This window comes from Lepidochelys kempii, chromosome 15, assembly GCF_965140285.1.
Source record: "Lepidochelys kempii isolate rLepKem1 chromosome 15, rLepKem1.hap1, whole genome shotgun sequence".
NCBI classification, from domain to species: domain Eukaryota; kingdom Metazoa; phylum Chordata; order Testudines; family Cheloniidae; genus Lepidochelys; species Lepidochelys kempii.
This window is the reverse complement of record NC_136394.1, coordinates 3,099,281-3,119,104: the sequence shown is the minus strand read 5'-3', so window position 1 is coordinate 3,119,104 and position 19,824 is coordinate 3,099,281. Positions and strand designations below refer to the sequence as shown.

At 48.0% G+C, this 19,824-nt stretch overlaps 1 protein-coding gene across 1 annotated transcript in view; it reads right to left on the bottom strand.

Moving 5' to 3' along the window:
- Window positions 1–19,824, bottom strand: part of OSBP2 (oxysterol binding protein 2) — a 371,100-nt gene that overhangs the window by 287,313 nt on the left and 63,963 nt on the right. The window contains exon 2 of the mRNA XM_073313236.2: window positions 16,113–16,321. Within this exon, the coding sequence (XP_073169337.1) occupies window positions 16,113–16,321 (209 nt within the window). The remainder of the gene's footprint in view (window positions 1–16,112; window positions 16,322–19,824) is intronic.

Here is a 19,824-nt window from a genome sequence, read left to right as displayed (position 1 = left end):
CCTTTCCAACCCCTTCCCCAAATCCCCGCCCCGCCTCTTCTCCGCTTCCTCCCCTGAGCTCACAGCTCCCGCTCCTCCCCTCTCCCTCCTGGAAAGCATTAAGTGCCACCAAACAGCTGTTTGACAGCAGGAAGCACCTGGAGGTAGGCAGAGGAGCAGGGACATGGTGCGCTGGGGGGGGAGGGGGAGTGTGGGGGAGGGGAGCTTGGCAGCATGCAGTTAACTCCGGTGGCCCAGGGTGGTGTGAGGAGCTTGGGGGGCTGCAGGAAATAACCCTGTGGGTCACATGTTTGAGACCCCTGGACTAGATGATCACAGTGGTCCCTTCTGGTCTGTTGATCTAACAGGGAAAGATGGAATGCAGTGATCACAAACCTCAATTTAATACAACTAGGCCTTTGTTAGTATTGAACTGATCTGGGTAACAAAACCCTGGTCTTATTTCCCTTTATCCTGGAAAAATGACAATACATGGAAAGAACAAAGAAGCCACAAAGCCTTTGAGACAGGCAACATTTATTTACAAACTGTTGAAAAGCAGGAATGGGGGAATTAGTCTACTTAACTCAAGACACGCACTTAGCTGTGGTGAAATGGTAGCTGTGTTTGCCCAGAGCAGATGATGGGAATCCCGTACATTGAATTAAATCAGAAAAAATACACACAAAAGAAAACAGTTTCACAAAAGTAAAATAAGATGGACACAGAAGACAAAGTCATGAACAAAACGAAACAGAATGATATTGTTCCACCAGCACTTTTCAGACACTTGTATATACAAACAATTCCAATAGCAGGCATATGTAAAACTGGCTGCATAGAAAACAATACAATACTTTGTTGCAATTGTTTTCCTGATATTTATATATTCAAAGAGCAGGCGAATCCCCACCCTGAGTTAGTCTCTCTTTTCCGTAAGGCTAGGAGTTACAGCTCTGTTGCTTTCATCTAATGCAGTGCTACCTTTTGATAAGGCTCACCCAGGGGACCAAGTGGTTTGTTACAGTAAAAATGTGGGATGAATGGGACATTTCTAGTGGGCTTAAAATCTGCATGCCACCAAGCTAAAATGAGCTCCCCTGAGTGGCAGCTGCAGAGTTAGAGTTGTTACCTCCTGCGAAATCTCCCAGTGCAAATGGCAGCAGTATTATGATTTAGTTGGGGATCGGTCCTGCTTTGAGCAGGGGGTTGGACTAGATGACCTCCCGAGGTCCCTTCCAACCCTGAGATTCTATGATTATCCTAGCTGGGTTTATCAGGAAGCTGGTGTGAAATTCAGAACACCTGCAAACATTCAGAATTTCATTCTGGGTCATTCCAACTGGCAAAGTCTGGCTATTTTGCAACATTTTGTGAAATAGGATACGTCTACGCTTAAAACACTACAGTGGCGCAGCTGCAGCTGAACTGCAGTAGTGCTGACGTGTAGACACTCACCACAGCAACAGCAGGGGTTCTCCCATCACTGTAGTTCATCCACCTTTGAGGGGCTGTACCTAGGTTGACGGAAGAGTTCTTCTCTTGACCTAGCACTGTCTACATCTGGGGTAGGGCGGTTTAACTACGTCTCTCCGGGGTTCGGATTTTTCACACCTCTGAGACATGTTGCTATGCCGATATACGTTTTCAGCGCAGACTGGCCCATAGGGTTCGTGCCTTCAAACATGCAACAAAATGTGAACTTCCATATGCTTAAAGGTGATGTTTGTTCAAGATGAACCATCAGAAAATTCAGAGTCTGCTTTCTAAAACTGCGTGTGGTCCGGAGGGGAAGTGGCTCAGCTGTCATTCCAAACCAATCACACCGATCTGGCAGCTTTTCACAGAACTGCACCATTCTTGTGACATCACACCAGTGTGAAAACCGCAAGCTCTGAGGTTTTCACGTATCTTTTGCATGGCTCCACTGATTATGTCAAGCCTCCCATTACCATGATATCACCAGAGATGTTACGGGATGGCAATACAGACCCTGGTCTACACTGCCCTACACACGTCAAACCATGTTGAGAAACTGTCTGCAATGGAGATGGCCAAGGCTTTAACAAACAACAACAAAATTAGTCTTGAAAACTGTTCACAGAACCCTGCCCTAGGCACAGTCACGTTAGCAGAAACTTTTTTTAAAAAAGGGCTTCTTCATGTGGTCTCACCAGAACCTGGTGGGGAGGAAGACTTTTGTCATCAGTCACCAGAACAGAGAAGCCGATTTAATGTGTGTGACTGCCAGTTCCTGAACTGTATGCCTGGATCTGAGGAGCCCAAAATCAGCTTCTCAGTGTGGGGCACATGTGTTCTCCAACATGTCATTCTGAAAATGAGGTATTTGAATATGTATATGCTTAATTTTATTTTATATACACACACACACACACATATATATATATACACACACACTCAATCAAAAAACACATTAAAAGGACACAAAGACTGCAAAAGTGAAGAATTCAGAAGCCAGGAAATGCCCAAGAGTGCAACTTTCACCCTGCCCCCTTGTGCATACCCTCACCTCTTGTATATACAGACAGATGCTCTCCCCAGCCCCACCCAAGACTAATTAAAAAATCGCATACTATTTGTCAGATAATATAATTCCATGCAATTTTTTCTACAATTTTTATCAGCATGTCATATTTTGTCACACTTATACTTACAGGTCCTTGTTGACTTACATGATAAATTCTCGTCCATCTCAATGATTGCAATAATTTAGCCAGCAGGTGTGTAGTACGTATGGTTTCTTTTCAGCCAGCAGCACAGCCTTCCTTCAGCATAGTTCAGAGGATGCGGCAATCAGCTACTGAGGTAACTTGGATGTGAATTTAGATGGCCTACATATGTCAGTGTTCGCTACTATTCTCTCCTGTAATATTGAATCTGTAGTCTGTTATATAAGCACCACTGACTGTGTACCTTGGCTATAAATGATTTTCGTGGATTATGTCTGTAATACAGAGTCAGATGTAGTACAACAGATACTGCATGTGCCTCTAAGGCTGTAGAACAAGGTTTGATATTAGATGAATTACATGATCACATTTCTCATACAATTCACACACCGATGCATGCCCATGAAGGGGAAGAGCTAAAGAGGAGACTGAAAACTCCAAGGTACCTGAAAGGGAAGGGGGGAAATGGGCTTATGGGCTCGACTAGGCCTGAAAGAAAACCCTCTTTCACTTCTCTTGCTCTCAGTTTTGTTCTGCCTATTTATATTGCCAGATTGGGGCCTGATTGCCCTGGAAGATGGTGAGGAGAACCAGTGAAATGAAGACAACAGAAAAGCCAAGAGTGGGAAAGTGACAGAGGGGAACAGATTTTAGGTCAGACTTTTCACAGCTCTGATTTTTTTCATTTGTTTTTGTTAAAAGTTCATTAGCTGATGAAAATTAAAAGATACCTTTATTAAAAGATTCAAATCCTGCCTCTCCTCACCCCCTCCACACATAAACACTCTTTGATTAATGTGAGACAGGTGCTTTGAAACATCCACAGACTCCTTGAGCAAAACAAGGGAACACTAGACTTCTCATACTGGCTATTTCTAAGGTCTCACACAAGCAGGGAATTATTTATTTAAAATCTCCCAGGCTAACTTTATTCATCATGAAGCAACAACAAAAGAAAGGGCACAAACTAGAGTTTTGTTTTGTTTTTTAAATATTATCACTTGGAAACCTCCTGAAAGGTTACAAGCAAAACAAAAGCACCTGGAGTTAAGCACAGAGGAGTTCACAAGCCATAAAGAAATAAACCTAATCACATCTTCCTAGACATTTTCTGATCTACTTACAAATCTGGGGTTTCAAATGAGTAGTTTCTAGGTATGATTTGATGAGTTTTCATATCTGGCTCAAGCTCTTACAACATAGCTGCAGCCCTGTCTCTGCTTCTCCTCAAGAACAGACAGACAAAGGGGAAGTTTTTCCCCAAAATTTAAGAAGAAGTTCTAGACTTCCCATTGGCTTTTTTGGTCAGGTGCCTGCTCCCTTCCTCTTACCTATGTAGGGAGACTTTTTAACCCTTTACAGGTAAAGCAAGTAGAGAACAACTACTGAGAGGGATTTTACAGCTAACTGGATGGCTGGGTGTCCATAAAAGGGAGTTACCCCATCCCTTCATTTAACACGGGTCTCCCAAATCACGGGTGGTGCTGGCCAGCCTGGTTCAGGTTGGGTCCACACCAGCTGGGATTTCTTCCTGGAGGTTTAGGAAACAGAGTTAATAAGATACATGCACCTCTAATTTTACTACTAATTACATGAAGAACTAAACAGTATTTTTCACATTTCAAGGAGTACAGTGACTTAGAACACAGGGACTTTTTTACCTGGCTGATTCTGGGAAACCTTCCCGGGAGAGTGCATCAGCCACTTTGTTAGAGGCTCCTGAAATGTGTTGTATTTCAAAATCAAAGTCTTGAAGAGCTAAACTCCACCAAAGAAGTTTTTTGTTTTCGTCTCTGACTGTGTGAAGCCACTTCAGTGCAGCACGGTCAGTCTGCAGGTGGAAACACCACCCCAAATATATGGGCGTAGCTTCTCCAGAGCGTACACAATGGCGTAACATTCCTTTTCTGAGACTGACCAGTGGCTTTCACTCTCAGAAAGTTTTTTGCTACGAAACACAACAGGATGGAATTATTGATCTGGTCCTTCCTGCATGAAAACTGCTCCCACACCACGCTCAGACGCATCTGTGGTTATGACGAACAGTTGGTCGAAGTCCGGGGTCCTTAGTACAGGGTCAGATATAAGGGCCGCCTCAAGCTGGTTAAAGGTTTTGACACTTCTCAGTCCACTGAACTGCATTTGGCTGGTTTTTCCTGGTTAGGTCTGTCGGTGGGGTGGTAATTTGGCTGTAGTGTGGTACAAATCATTGGTAATACCCGGCCAAGCCCAAGGAGGATTGGACCTGCTTCTCTGACTTAGGGACAGGCCCATTTTGGATAGCATTTACTTTAGCCCATAAGGGCTTGATAGAACCTTGGCCCACCTGGTGTCCAAGGTATGTTACCCTGTTTAGGCCTATTCGAAATTTTTTGGCCTTAATGGTTAATCCTGCCTGCCTTATGCGCTGGAAGACAGCTTGGAGGTGTTCCAGGTGTTCTGCCCATGAATCTGAGACTATAGCCACATCATCAAGGTAGGCGATGGCAAATTCCTCAAATCCAGCCAGAAGGTTATCTAGCAGTCTCTGGAAGGTGGCGGGTGCACTTCGCAGTCCAAAAGGCTCACCTCTTCTACGCCACCATTGCTTTTTCCTTCATAGTAGACTCCTTCAGGACACTCATCATCATCTCTCTCCTGGGCTGTAAACTGGAGAACCTCGATTTCTGGGGAATAAAAGGGCTTTAGAGAATTAACATGGTATACTTTAGGTTTTAGGGTAGGGTCTGGGAACACTATGAGGTAATTAACAGCTCCCAGGCGCTCTCGGACCATAAATGGCCCCTCCCATGACACTTCCATCTTCTTGGCCTGGAGCGCTTTCAGGACCATGACTTGGTCACCTACTCTGAAGGAACGCTCTCTGGCATGTTTATCATACCAGGCCTTCTGCTCTTGTTGAGCATCCTGCAGGTTTTCTTGAGCAAGGGCTAGAGAGTCTTTGAGGGTGTTTTGCAGGTTGGTTACAAAGTCCAAAATGTTAGTTCCTGGAGAAGATGTAACCCCCTCCCATTGCTGCTTTACCAACTGTAATGGCCCCATAACTTTGTGGCCATAAACGAGTTCAAAGGGTGAACTAGGATGTGATATAGAGACCTGTAGGCAAAGAGCAACTGCTGCAACACTAGGTCCCAATCATTGGAGTGCTCATTCATGAATTTACGTATCATGGCCCCCAAAGTCCTATTAAACTTCTCCACTAGGCCATTTGTTTGTTGGTGGTAAGGGGTGGCAACCAAGTGGTTCACCCCATGAGCTTCCCAAAGACGTTTCATGGTCCCTGCCAGAAAGTTAGTTCCCAAATCCGTAAGGATGTTGGAGGGCCAACCTACCCTGGCAAAAATGTCTGCCAATGCCTGGCTCACGCTTTTAGCCCTGGTGTTGCTTAGAGCTACTGCTTACGGCCATTAGGTGGCAAAATCCATGAAGGTCGGTATGTATAACTTTCCTCTGGGTGTCTTCTTAGGGAAAGAACCCAGAATATCCACAGCTACACGCTGAAATGGAACCTCAATTACGGGGGGTGGCTGGAGAGGGGCCTTGACCTTGTCTTGGGGCTTTCCCACCCTCTGGCACACCTCACAAGACCCGACATAAGTAGAAACATCCTTGCCCATTCCCTCCCAGTGGAATGACTTCCCCAAACAGTCCTTGGTCCTGTTCACCCCAGCATGGCCACTAGGGTGATCGTGGGCTAAGCTCAAGAGTTTTTCCCTATACACTACTTAGTTGGAACTACCAACTGTCTCTGAGGACGCCAGCCCTCCTTGTGCCCACTAGAAAGGTTTCCTTGTATAAGAGTCCTCCTTCTACAACAAACCTGGACCTATTTGAAGAGCTGAGAGGCAGTGGGTCACCCCGTGCCGCCGACCAAGCTCCTTTGAGGCTTTTATCCACTTCCTGCTCTGCCTGGAACTGCTCCCTTGATCCTGGAGACATTAGTTCCTCGTTGGGTTGTGGACTTGGGCTTGGTCCCACTGGAAGTGATGCAGCTGATAGGGGTGTCTCCGCTGATTGTGAACCACTCTCCGCTGGTGCACTAGGTTGTATTTCAGGCTCCGGTTGAGATTTTTGCACCAGGTTAACTGCTGCTGCAGGTGCAAGCCCTTTGGTGCTCACTCCCCTGACTCTGGTGGGGTTGCAAGTACAGGCTCTGGTGCTGACTGCTCCACCAGTTCTGATCCCTGGGCTGGTTCTGGCTAGGTCCCAAGAACTGGATCTACAACTGCTGCCACAGACTGGGTTCTTGTAGGAGGCTCAGGAATGGGGTTAGGTGTGGAGGCCTGTTTAGCCTGGCTGTGGGTGACCATCCCCACCTTTTTAGTTAGCCAACCATGTGAGGCTAAGTATTCTCCCAGCAGCATGGTCAGACTGCAAAAGTCCATATTCCTGACCAGCCCTTGTATTGGACAGGCAACTTGGCTGTAGGCAAGTTAAGAGTTGGCCTTAAAGGGTTGCACTGTCACTTGGGCCTCTGGGTTGATTAATTTGGGGTCCACCAGGGATTGGTGGATAGCTGACACCTGTGCTTAAGTATCTCTCCACGCAGTAATCTTCCTCCCGCCCACACTCAGTCTCCCTTCTCTCTGGGGGTATTTGCGAGGCATGTGGGTCTGAAGGCTCTCGTTGGGACCCCAGAGTGATGAGTTGCAGTTGGCTGGTGCTCCTGGGGCAGTTGACCTTCACATGCTCCAGCTCATTACATTTGAAGCATCGCCCAGCTGTCTGTGGGCTGGGGCGAGGTGGGTGGTTGGAGAGTGGGGTGGTGGGAAGAGAGGGCATCTGTGGTTTCTCTGGCTGTGTGGAGGGCTCCTCCTTGCGAGATGGGGCCTTGGGCTGACTCCAATGGTGGGGTGTCATCTTGGGTTGCCCCTTCTGGTATCCGCACCAACTGGTACTAGCTTTCTTCTTCACCACCACCTCCACCCATTTGGTTCTGATCTCCCCTGCTTTGATTACAGGTTTGGGCTTCCCATCGAGGATGTACCATTCTATCTCCTCGGGACACCCTCTAGGAATGGCTCCGTTTGCATTAGGGGAAAGACCAATCCTCCCGAGACTCAACCTTCACTCCGGATACCCAGGCATCCCAATGTTTCACAACGTGGTCGGCGTGTCGGGGAAATGCCACGTCCGGTTTCCACCGTAGGGCTCTGAACTATTGACGGGCAGGCTCGGGTGTCAGCCCCATCTGGATTCTGTCCCCCGCCCTGCCTTTTTTTTTTTTTTTTTTTTTTTTAAAGTTCATAGTCGTTCATGTGTTCTTTAGGCATTTCAGCTGCCACCTCTGCTAAGGGTCCACTGAGCTGTGGCCTCAGCTCCACCATATACTGGTCTGGGAAGAGGCTGTACCCAAGACAGGCCCTTTCAAAATTTTCTAAGAAGGCCTCTGTATCATCACCTACCTTGTATGTGGGGAATTTCTTGGACTGGGGAGTGGTACCTGGAGGAGGACTGTTAGGGCTACCTGGCTGACCCAGTGTAGCCTTTTCCAGCTCCAAGCACTTCACCTCTCTCCTCTCTTCCACCTCCAAGCGCTTCATCTCTAGGAAGAAATTCCTTTCTTCTGCAAGTAGAACTCAGCCTGGGTTAAGGGCATCCCTCCATCCTTGTACTGGGATCTCGGGTGGGGGAGGGCTGACCCTTCCCTTCTGGGAAGTCTCTGGTCTCCAGCTCCATGACAGAAATTCAGGAATGGGATAGGATGTCTGGGCTTGATCTAGGTCTGTCTTCTCTGTGGTGTGCCGCTTTGGGAAGACTGGTTGCTCTAGGGTTTCAGTGCCCGACCACAACCCCATCCATAGGACTGCCCTACTCTAGCCTAGCTATTTCGTTGCCACGATCAGGGCCCCCTTTATCCATATGCAAAGCACGCAGCTGTGTAGGGCACCAGGAAATTTGGGGCACCAAACGTGCTGTTGCAGCCCCTTCTCTGGCTCATGCCCAGGGCCCCTGCCCTGCCCCAGCCCCACTCCCACTCCCCTGAGCACTGAAGCATGGCTGGACCGCGGCACTCACCGGCATTGGGAGTGCAGCAACCCAGCCCTAGCCAAGCCGCCGGTGAGTGCTGGGGGGTGATTCTCCCTGCAGCCCAAGCCAGCCCCCCCCCCACTCCCCATGGAGGCCTGGGGCCAGCCCCCCAGCTCCTCCTCCGCAGAGGCCTGGGGCCCCACATGCATCCCCCATGGAGGGGCTGCACAGGGCCCCAGAACAGCTAGGGACAGCCCTGGCCATGATGCTAGAAAAAAATAAATTGCTTGTTGGACTCCTTTGACAGGCTGAACCCTTTTCGTGCCTGTTCCCCCTCAGGCAGCAAAGAAAAGAAAAAATCCTCCCTGGCTTCGCAGGCTGCCAAAAGGGAAAATGTGTCCTTTTAAAATCCTGAGGTCTGTGCCTCTGGTTCAGAATGATCCCACCGCTCTGCCACCGTGGCAAGGCTGATCTCTCACTCTGGCACTTCGAGTGCAGATGGTGGGGCCTGCAAGGATTCTAAAAATTCATACTGGCCACTCCAGGCTGGTATTAAACTCCCAAGGTTACAGCTTCTCTCTGACCTTGGCTGAGTAGATGCTGCCACCACCCAAGTAGAAAAACCCCTTTGAGAACAGAGGAAGGCGCACTTGGGGATTCCTTCCTGTGGGGCACCTTCAAGCCCTTTCACACACACACACCCCCGGCCCCAGGGAAGAACTAAGAAAACGAAGGAAATCAGCTGTTGCCACCAGCTAATTAAACAATATGTGCACAACCCTCTTAGGACACAAAAATTCAATCCTGTTCTTAAAAAAGGTACATTTTATTTAAAAAAAGAAAATACATCTGAAAACTCAGGTTATTGATAGATTTACAAATAAACAAATACAAAAATTAAGAATCAAGAGTAGCTTTCTTGAGGTCCAGCTTAAAGGTTACAAGCAAAACAAAAGCACCTGGAATTAAGCAGAGAGAAGTCCACAAGCCATAAAGAGATAAACCTAATCACATCTTCCTAGACATTTTCTGATCTGCTTACATATCTGGGGTTTCAAATGAGTAGTTTCTAGGTATGATTTAATGAGTTTTCATACCTGGCCCCAAGCTCTTACAGCATAGCTGCAGCCCTGTGTCTGCTTCTCCCGAGAACAGACAGGCAAAGGGGAAGTTTTTTCCCAATTTTAAGAAGTTCTAGACTTCCCATTGGCTCTTTTGGTCAGGTGCCCACTCCCTTCCTTTTACCTATCTAAGGAAACTTTTTAATCCTTTACAGGTAAAGCAAGTAGAACACAACTACTAAGAGGGATTTTATAGCTAGCTGGCTGTCTGGGTGTCCATAAAAGGGAGCTACCCCCTTTCATTTATCACAGCCTCTTGGAGGCTTCTCCACAGACGCAGGGATCCCACCGTCAGGCAGCATTCCCTGATATTCAGCTTCCAAGACTTCACCCCAGTACTCTGAGCTGTACGCCCTGGCACTACACTAGATAATTTCTCCTTTGCATTTACAATTGTCATATAAACACAGACTCATGTCACACACTAGTCATCACTTGGCCAAGCTATATATTCTTATGAATCCATCCCTCCAATTCCTCAACCATGTGTTGTTCTTCTATCAACTCCCTCCAGTTGGTCAGTCTCTAGTAATAAGTGAACTCCAGACACATCATAGCTATGACCTTCCTTTCACCCAATAACATCGTAATTCAATCCAACAAAGCAATGGTTTGTCTCACTACTTTCGTTCCACACACCACCACGCTGGCTGGCGCTCATGGGTCTATTCATCCTCCAGTTACCTAGTGCTTTCTTCCTCTTATTCTTTGTTCACTTATTTCATTAGGCTAGACTTACCAGGTGGTGACCAGGAGGAGCAGTAATCTTTCCAGAAATACCTCCGCTGGCATCCAGTCTTCTTCCCAGACTTTTCAAACACAATTGCCCGTGGAACAATAGGTTTGTTAATTAATCCCTGAGGGCGCCTGGAGTTTTGTTAAACTGATTTTGACTGTTGCACCAGGGAGGAGCAGGATGTAACCATGCTCTTGCAAGAGTTCTCTTCTGTTTACCTGGCTGTTTTGAAAACAGAATTGGAATCCCAGGAAGAGCTAACATTATTCATCTGTGGTGTCATGTTGGCAGGAAATCCTGCACTCAAGCACCAGAGGAGGTGATATTGTATCACCTAAGAAGCATATGTGAGTGCACACGGACATTTGTGAACAGCAGAACATTACTGGTCTTAAAACCAGAGCTTTAATTTTTTACAATTTTAGATTAGCAGGTCGCACTCTCGACCAATCAGACAAGGTGAACAGCAGGGTCATTCTCCAGACACTAGACCTGTGGGGTTTTGTTCAGGTTGAGGTATTGTAACTCCAGCATTGGAATCAGCAAATGGATCCAAATTTGGAAGCGGAGAAGGGCTCGGTTTCCTAAGGGAGATCGGGGTCCCCACAAACATTTCAGGTCTCAAGAATCCAGAGACAGAAAATGGGAATCTGCTCTTTCTGCAGATTAGCAACAGAAGGATTCCAGCCACTCAGCTCTCCCTCCCCAAGGATGACATGACTGAGAAATCAAGAACTGACTAAATTACACCAAGTGAGCCTCTGCAGGGACCTTGGCACCATCAGCTTCGGACACAGAGGACACGAGTTCAGGATGCACCTCAGCTCTCCCGCCCTAGGAGGAGGATCTCATAGGCACAGCAAAGCTGAACTGGGTCTCTGAAGAGACCTTAATAGCTGCTCACTATGATAATTCCCACTCACTCATCCACTGGCGGGCACTGACGGCCGGCTCATCTGAGAGAGAAAACTGACCCAACCCTCCCAAGACTAGAGTCAGACTCAAAATTAACCCACCTCCTCCCTGACTGGAATCCTGTAGGTCACCCAATTCCATTTCCAATGGAAGCCAGGAATACAGTAAGCTGGTATCCTTAACCTCTGATGTGCTCTGCGGCCAGATGAGGTCTATTTGTTCAAGCTCATAACAGGACCTATCGAAGCTGCACAATCCTGATCTTCCCCTGGCCTGAAATAAAACAAAACGGAAGAAAAGACAAGGAAGAAAGCAGAAGAGAAACCCCCTGTAAGAGAGGACTCCTCAAGAGCCGGTGGGATGCGACAGCTACCACCCCATCCCACAGAGAGAAACATCAAGCTCAAGGAAAAGGGAAGTCACAGAAAGTCAGTGAGACACTGCTGTATCTATTGCACCTATCACCATGGCATCACCGCTGATCACCATCAGATGTTTAAGGAAGCTCCATGAACCTCATTACACCCTTAAAAGGGCATCTCCCCTATTTTTCTCCCCAGCCATGAAAGTACAGTGCTTGTAAGGAGAGAGAGAGAGAGAGAGAGAGAGAGAGAGAGAGAGAGAGAGAGAGAGAGTACCACTGAAAGAGAGAACAATGCTTCCTTGTCTTGCAATGGTCACAATAGGGCACACTCTCCTCCCTCCCTGAGAGTCCCTGGCAGAGGGAAGGGTCCAACACAGCCATCCTGACAGACTCCTCTCACTGACTAAGGAGCTCCCCTTAGCAGGCTGCCAAGCTAAGCCTCCCTGTGGTACTTCACAGCCCTGCTGGTATGTGGCGAATTCGAAAGCTTTCGTGAGAAGTTAATGTATATGCTGGCAAGCCCCCCCAGGGTGACATGAATACAACACAGGGCTACAGTAAACGCTGGCATTATTCAGGAGACACGCGCAGCGGGTGATTACGGCCCCCGTTATTTTCAGAACGGGGACAGATAGCCATTTGCAAACATAATGGGTCAAATTCAGCCCTGATATAAACAGGCTCAGTTCTTGCAGGTTTCAATGCAATTGCACCCACATAATGGATGATCCTTGTAGCCATAACAAGCATCGACTGTTCCAGGCACCGCATTTCATTGGGATTTAAGCACCATTTCGTAAACTTAACTAGGCATGTGAATTCCTGTTTTTGAGAGAGGCAAGTGTCATCTTGTAATTGGAGCAGAGAATTGGGAGCCAGGACTCCTCAGGTCTATTCCTGACTGCCACTGATTCACTAGGTGACCTTCAGCAAGTTACTTAACCTCTGTGCCTCCATTTCTCCTTCAGTAAAATGGGGATAACACTGACCTACCTCAAGGGGTGATTATAAGGCTTAATTAATACCAGCAACGTGCTTCAAGAGCCTTTGCTGAACTATGCTCTCCAATAGCACCAATACGATATCATTATAACGAAAGGGGATAATCTCGCGTTGGTGGCTGAGTAGCCAGGGAATATTCATCAGTGCCAGCAGGAGCTCTGGCGTGTGATTTCCACAAAGCCACAATAGACTTAAATGCCCTTTTAGGGTTTCACACTGCACAGAAAGGCAAAATACACAACCTTGTCTGTCCACAAAACCTCTCCAGAGTAGCTGACCTAGCGTCTCAGCCCACCCCTTCCATACCCTCGTTACATGTTCATTTCAGACTCAAACAGAAAAATGAGCTAATCTCATGCGTGCCACTTGCTCTCACGTGCACAACTCTGAAATCATCTGAAATCATCACTCTGATCCACCAGAAAATGTCAAGAAACGACATTTACGAAGGGGTGGTTTGTTTCAAGAAAACTACCCACAAAAACAGGACAAGGAGAGTCTCAGCTGCTTTCCCAAAGCAGTCACAGGGGTTAGGCACTCATGCGGTTAGCCTACTTTATCAGCTATCGTCTATTAAATGCGATCCCTTACCCACCGGTCAGGAAAGCCCTTTGAGTGACGAGGCCAAGAAACATGCCACATCCAGACAGCACAGTTCGTCCTCAGTGCCTCCTGGGAACGGGGGAGACGCAAGAGGAAGTTTTTATTTGCAGAGAAAATAGATGAATAAGCAATCTTGGCTGACATTCCTGCCATGGCACAATGAATGTACCCATTAAACCCCCGCTGACAGCAACTGGAAACCGCTCCAAGGCTTTGCAATAGCGGGTGTCTGGAACAAAGCCCTGTTTGTACGGCATGACTGATTAAAAAGATCCCCAGTCCCCATAAAAAAAAGCAGCCGACTGACTGTGATCCAGTCTGCAAGCCACGGGAGGGAGGCTCTCCTGGCTATACTTTGGTATTACGCTGAACATGCTACACCGATTGGAATAACGAAGCAGGAATTAAGCATGGTCTTGGACAGCCACAACTCCCAGTCTGGGCTGCGTGTCTGTGCTTATTTTCAATGTTAGATACTGGCAAAACATGGCTCATCTTTAGTGTTTCAAAAAAAAAAAAAAGGAGGAAAAATCCCTTTTTATTCCATGTTAAACATTGTTCTCTTTGACTTGAATAAACATAGGCCCCTTCAGAGCCCCAAGCTGCTCAGATGAGCTCCCAGCAAGCATGGGGCAGCCTCAGGATCCACTGCCCTTCAGCAAACCACTGTGATCATGAGGGACAAACTCCCCACAGCCACTGGATCATTTCAGGGCCTGCCAGTCCACAACAAAACCTCTGCCTGTTCCAGTGGATGATCTCAGAGAGCATAGAGGACTTCGGTGCCTGCCTGCCTCCCTGCTAGCTCTTTATACCTCGCTCACCAGCATATCCAGAATCAACACATGCCAAAAACGGGGCAGTTTCGGGGACCTTCCGTCTCTCTCAGGAGCTCCCCTTCTCAGATGTTTGCTTCTTGGGGGCTTTAACCAAACAAAACCAGAGACACCACTGACAATTCTCCCATTAACACAAAAGCATCCTGAGAGCACTCTGGCTATGAGCAACCTTCAATGGAAGCTGACCGGGTGTCTTTACGAACACACACTGAGAAATCAGCTGACCCCATCTACACCGGCACAGTTGTGACCCAGAGAAAGAGCTATATCCACTACCTGCTGTCATACATCACAGAACTAGTTTTGTGTTCAGTGCAGACAGAGCCCTAGTCCCCCACAGGTTGTCATCAATGCATTTACCCACCTCTCACCTTCCCTGCTGGCAATTTGGTGAGTTACTCACCTGCTTTGTCCTGCGTGCAATTACACACACACACAGAAACACACAAAGTGCTAGGGTCCATGTATTCATTATTTGTACTGCAGTAGCACCGAGGAGCCCCAGTCATGGCCAGGACTCCAGGGTGCTAGGCACTGTACAGACGCAGAACAAAAAGCCCCAAGCGACACAGGTATGTGAGAAATAGCATTTATCATGCCCCTTCCACTGCCTCTTCTACGTTACCCACACCAGGCCTACCTCTAACATACCAGATCTCAGGGGGATGTGGGAAGTGATGTTTATTTTTAAATCAGGCTGCCCCAAAGGCGTTCCCTCCTTCCCTCTCCAAATACAGGACGCTCCCTTCCTACCTCCCTTACATGGACCCCATTTCCAAGAAGGCAGAATTCAGTCTGTGATCAGTGTCTGACTTGTGTTTTGTTCTTTCCATGTACATTTTTCTCTTGCCCTCTAAGACCTGCACATGGATTTATTGGTGTGAAAGGAAAATATAATGCCAATAAAAATTTAAACTTTTGAACATTTCTAAAATATATTGCTTGCTAACTATGTACCATCTACAGAATACATGATGGTGTGACAAAGGTTTGATTGGTATACCTCACATACAGCTTTGCCAGCCATACCTAATGCAACCACCCAAGCACATGACGGTCAGACCTGCACCGTCATCACGGTAATATTTTTGAGTGTGTGACATGTCAACAGTTGAACTAAACTCAGATTTCATTCACACAGAGCTTATATACTGTAGGCCCATCGTAAACAGGCTGTGACTGTGGGTACATCTACACCACCCACGTTACGCCACTGCCGCGGCAGCGCTGGGAGATGGGCAGTACAAACACGCTTTATCGCCGGGGCGAGCTCTCCCAGCGACAAAAAAACCCAGCTCCCCTCTCAAGCGGTGGCAGGTTTATGGCCAGGAGCACAGCGCCCGGTGATAAATTGCTGTCTATACTGGTGCTTAAAACTTTTGTTGCTCAGGGGGCTGTTTTTTCACACCCCTGAAGGACAAAAGTTTTAGCAGTGAGAGCAGCAGCGTAGGCACAGCCTGTGAGACAAAGGCATTGTTCTGGCTTTAAAATGGGAGCTGCTGTTTTCGATCTCCTTAGAGTCCCACCCACAGCTGTGAAGTATTCATTGAAATATTCACTGCCCAAGCTGTGAACCCAAATTCTGCAAGACAAAGGCAAGTGAGTCCTGCCCTCCCCTGTAAATATCTCAGGCTGCGCAGGAGTCACAATGCCTACTGTAAAACTACCCCAAGGGCTTTAAAAAAAACTGGCTCACTGCTGTATGGCCCAGACCACCAGATACACCGTGCACCCAGTTCTGCAGAAAACTCTTAAGGGATGTTCACAAGCCCTATTTCCCCCTTACACTGGTAAAGTTCTTTCACAATTCAGGATGCAAGGCAGGATGATTTATCCACATTAGGATTTCATCAGCAATCCAATTCCATGCTTGCGCTCTAATAAGCACTCTACCTGACTGGTTGTTCCTCATACGGATAGCTTTTGCTTTGGCCAGCTCCAAAGCAGTGACCCATCGTTGCCTCTCCACTTCGGAGCTTGCCTTTAGATGGTATGTCCTTCCCCCATTGGAGAGTACGATGTTACAGGAGTCCTCTGTATCAATGTGCGCTGTTGACAAGTTGATGGTTCCGCGGCAGGTGTGAGCCATTTCAGCCTGTGTCCTGCACGAGAGAGAAGGGGTATAAAATCCTCTGGGTCCACACTCAGACCTTTTAAAAAACTACTATTCCTTGACCACACAACATTCCCCTGCTTGCCATGCGCTATTCTGCAAAACTAACCCACTAGAGCAGCTGCAAAGAAAAACACCCAGAGAATTCAGAGAACAAAACTGAGCCTTCAAAGCCAGGAGCAGAAACAATCCAACACACACAGTTTGGAATAAAGTGTTCAGTCGCTTTCACTGCACAGCCCTCGTCTGTTACCTTTAGGGTTTTGCATCCCAGCAAAATAAGCTTCTTGCTGTCCAAAGTTACACTACTTAAAGCTCTTCCTCCCCCACACAGCATTTCCCGCCTAATTCTTACTGCTGCTTCTTTCCCTTCCCACTTTCATTGCTAGGGTCCCATTCAGTAGCTCTGACTCACAAGACAAAGGGTATGTCTACACTACGAAATTAGGTCGAATTTATAGAAGCTGGTTTTTTAGAAATCGTTTTTATATATTCGAGTGTGTGTCTCCCCACAGAAAATGCTCTAGGTGCATTAACTCGGCGGAGCATTTCCACACTACCGAGGCAAGCGTCGACTTCCTCAGCTATCCCACAGTTCCCGCAGTCTCCGCTGCCAATTGGAATTCTGGGTTGAGATCCCAATGCCTGATGGGGCTAAAACATTGTCGCGGGTGGTTCTGGGTACATATCGTCAGGCCCCCGTTCCTTCCCTCCCTCCATGAAAGCAGCAGCAGACAATCGTTTCGCGCCTTTTTTCTTGAGTTACCTGTGCAGACGCCATACCACGGCAAGCATGGAGCCCGCTCAGGTAACCGTCACTGTATACCTCCTGGGTGCTGGCAGACACGGTACTGCATTGCTACACAGCAGCAGCAACCCGTTGCCTTGTGGCAGCAGACGGTGCAATAGGACTGGTAGCTGTCATCATCATATCCGACATGCTCCTGGCCACGTCAGCCAGGAGCGCCTGGGCAGACATGGGTGCAGGGACTACATTAGAAGTGACTTGACCAGGTCATTCTCTTTAGTCTTGCAGCCAGTCCTATTGAACCATCTTATGGTGAGCAGGCAGGCGATACGGATTGCTAGCAGTCCTATTGTACCATCTTCTGCCGAGCAGCCATGAGATGCGGATGGCTTGCAGTCCTTCTGCACCGTCTGCTGCCAGCCAAAGATGTAAAAGATAGATGGAGTGGATCAAGACAAGAAATAGACCAGATTTGTTTTGTACTCATTTGCTCCCCCCCCCCCCCCGCCCTGGGGACTCATTCCTCTAGGTCACACTGCAGTCACTCACAGGGAAGGTGCAGCGAGGTAAATCTAGCCATGTATCAATCAGAGGCCAGACTAACCACCTTGTTCCAATAAGAACAATTACTTAGGTGCACCATTTCTTATTGGAACCCTCCGTGAAGTCCTGCCTGAAATACTCCTTGATGTAAAGCCACCCCCTTTGCTGATTTTAATTCCCTGTAAGCCAACCCTGTAAGCCATATCATCAGTTGCCCCTCCCTCCATCAGGGCAACGGCAGACAATCGTTCCGCGCCTTTTTTCTGTGCGGACGCCATACCAAGGCAAGCATGGAGGCCGCTCAGCTCACTTTGGCAATTAGGAGCACATTAAACACCACACGCATTATCCAGCAGTATATGCAGCACCAGAACCTGGCAGAGCGATACCGGGCGAGGAGGCGACGTCAGCGTGGTCACGTGAGTGATCAGGACATGGACACAGATTTCTCTGAAAGCATGGGCCCTGCCAATGCATGCATCATGGTGCTAATGGGGCAGGTTCATGCTGTGGAACGCCGATTCTGGGCTCGGGAAACAAGCACAGACTGGTGGGACCGCATAGTGTTGCAGGTCTGGGACAATTCCCAGTGGCTGCGAAACTTTCGCATGCGTAAGGGCACTTTCATGGAACTTTGTGACTTGCTTTCCCCTGCCCTGAAGCGCATGAATACCAAGATGAGAGCAGCCCTCACAGTTGAGAAGCGAGTGGCGATAGCCCTGTGGAAGCTTGCAACGCCAGACAGCTACCGTCAGTTGGGAATCAATTTAGAGTGGGCAAATCTACTGTGGGGGCTGTTGTGATGCAAGTAGCCCACGCAATCAAAGATCTGCTGATATCAAGGGTAGTGACCCTGGGAAATGTGCAGGTCATAGTGGATGGCTTTGCTGCAATGGGATTCCCTAACTGTGGTGGGGCCATAGACGGAACCCAGATCCCTATCTTGGCACCGGAGCACAAAGCCGGCGAGTACATAAACCGCAAGGGGTACTTTTCGATAGTGCTGCAAGCTCTGGTGGATCACAAGGGACGTTTCACCAACATCAATGTGGGATGGCCGGGAAAGGTACATGACGCTCGCATCTTCAGGAACTCTGGTCTGTTACAAAAGCTGCAGGAAGGGACTTTATTCCCAGACCAGAAAATAACTGTTGGGGATGTTGAAATGCCTATATGTATCCTTGGGGACCCAGCCTACCCCTTAATGCCATGGCTCATGAAGCCGTACACAGGCAGCCTGGACAGTGGTCAGGAGCTGTTCAACTACAGGCTGAGCAAGTGCAGAATGGTGGTAGAATGTGCATTTGGACGTTTAAAGGCGCGCTGGCGCAGTTTACTGACTCGCTTAGACCTCAGCGAAACCAATATTCCCACAGTTATTACTGCTTGCTGTGTGCTCCACAATATCTGTGAGAGTAAGGGGGAGACGTTTATGGCGGGGTGGGAGGTTGAGGCAAATCGCCTGGCTGCTGGTTATGCGCAGCCAGACACCAGGGCGGTTAGAAGAGCACAGGAGGGCGCGGTAAGCAAAAGAGAAGCTTTGAAAACCAGTTTCATGACTGGACAGGCTACGGTGTGAAAGTTCTGTTTGTTTCTCCATGATGAACCCCCCCGCCCCTTGGTTCATTCTACTTCCCTGTAAGCTAACCACCTTTCCCTCCTCCCTTCGATCACCGCTTGCAGAGGCAATAAAGTCATTGTTGCTTCACATTCATGCATTCTTTATTCATTCATCACACAAATAGACGGATGACTACCAAGGTAGCCCAGGAGGGGTGGTGGAGGAGGGAAGGAAAATACCACACAGCACTTTAAAAGTTTACAACTTTAAAATTTATTGAATGCCAGCCTTCTGTTTTTTGGGCAATCCCCTGTGGTGGAGTGGCTAGTTGGCCGGAGGCCCCCCCACCGTGTTCTTGGGCGTCTGGGTGAGGAGGCTATGGAACTTGGGGAGGAGGGTGGTTGGTTACACAGGGGCTGTAGCGGCAGTCTGTGCTTCCAGCAGCATCAGCATGATGAGAGGAGGCAGGATTCAATGCTGCTGCCACCTTTCAGCTTCAGCCCGCCACTTACTCTCCTGGTCATTTTGTGCTTTCCTGCACTCTGATATTATTTGCCTCCACGCATTCGTCTGTGCTCTGTCAGTGTGGGAGGACAGCATGAGCTCAGAGAACATTTCATCACAAGTACTTTTTTTTTCT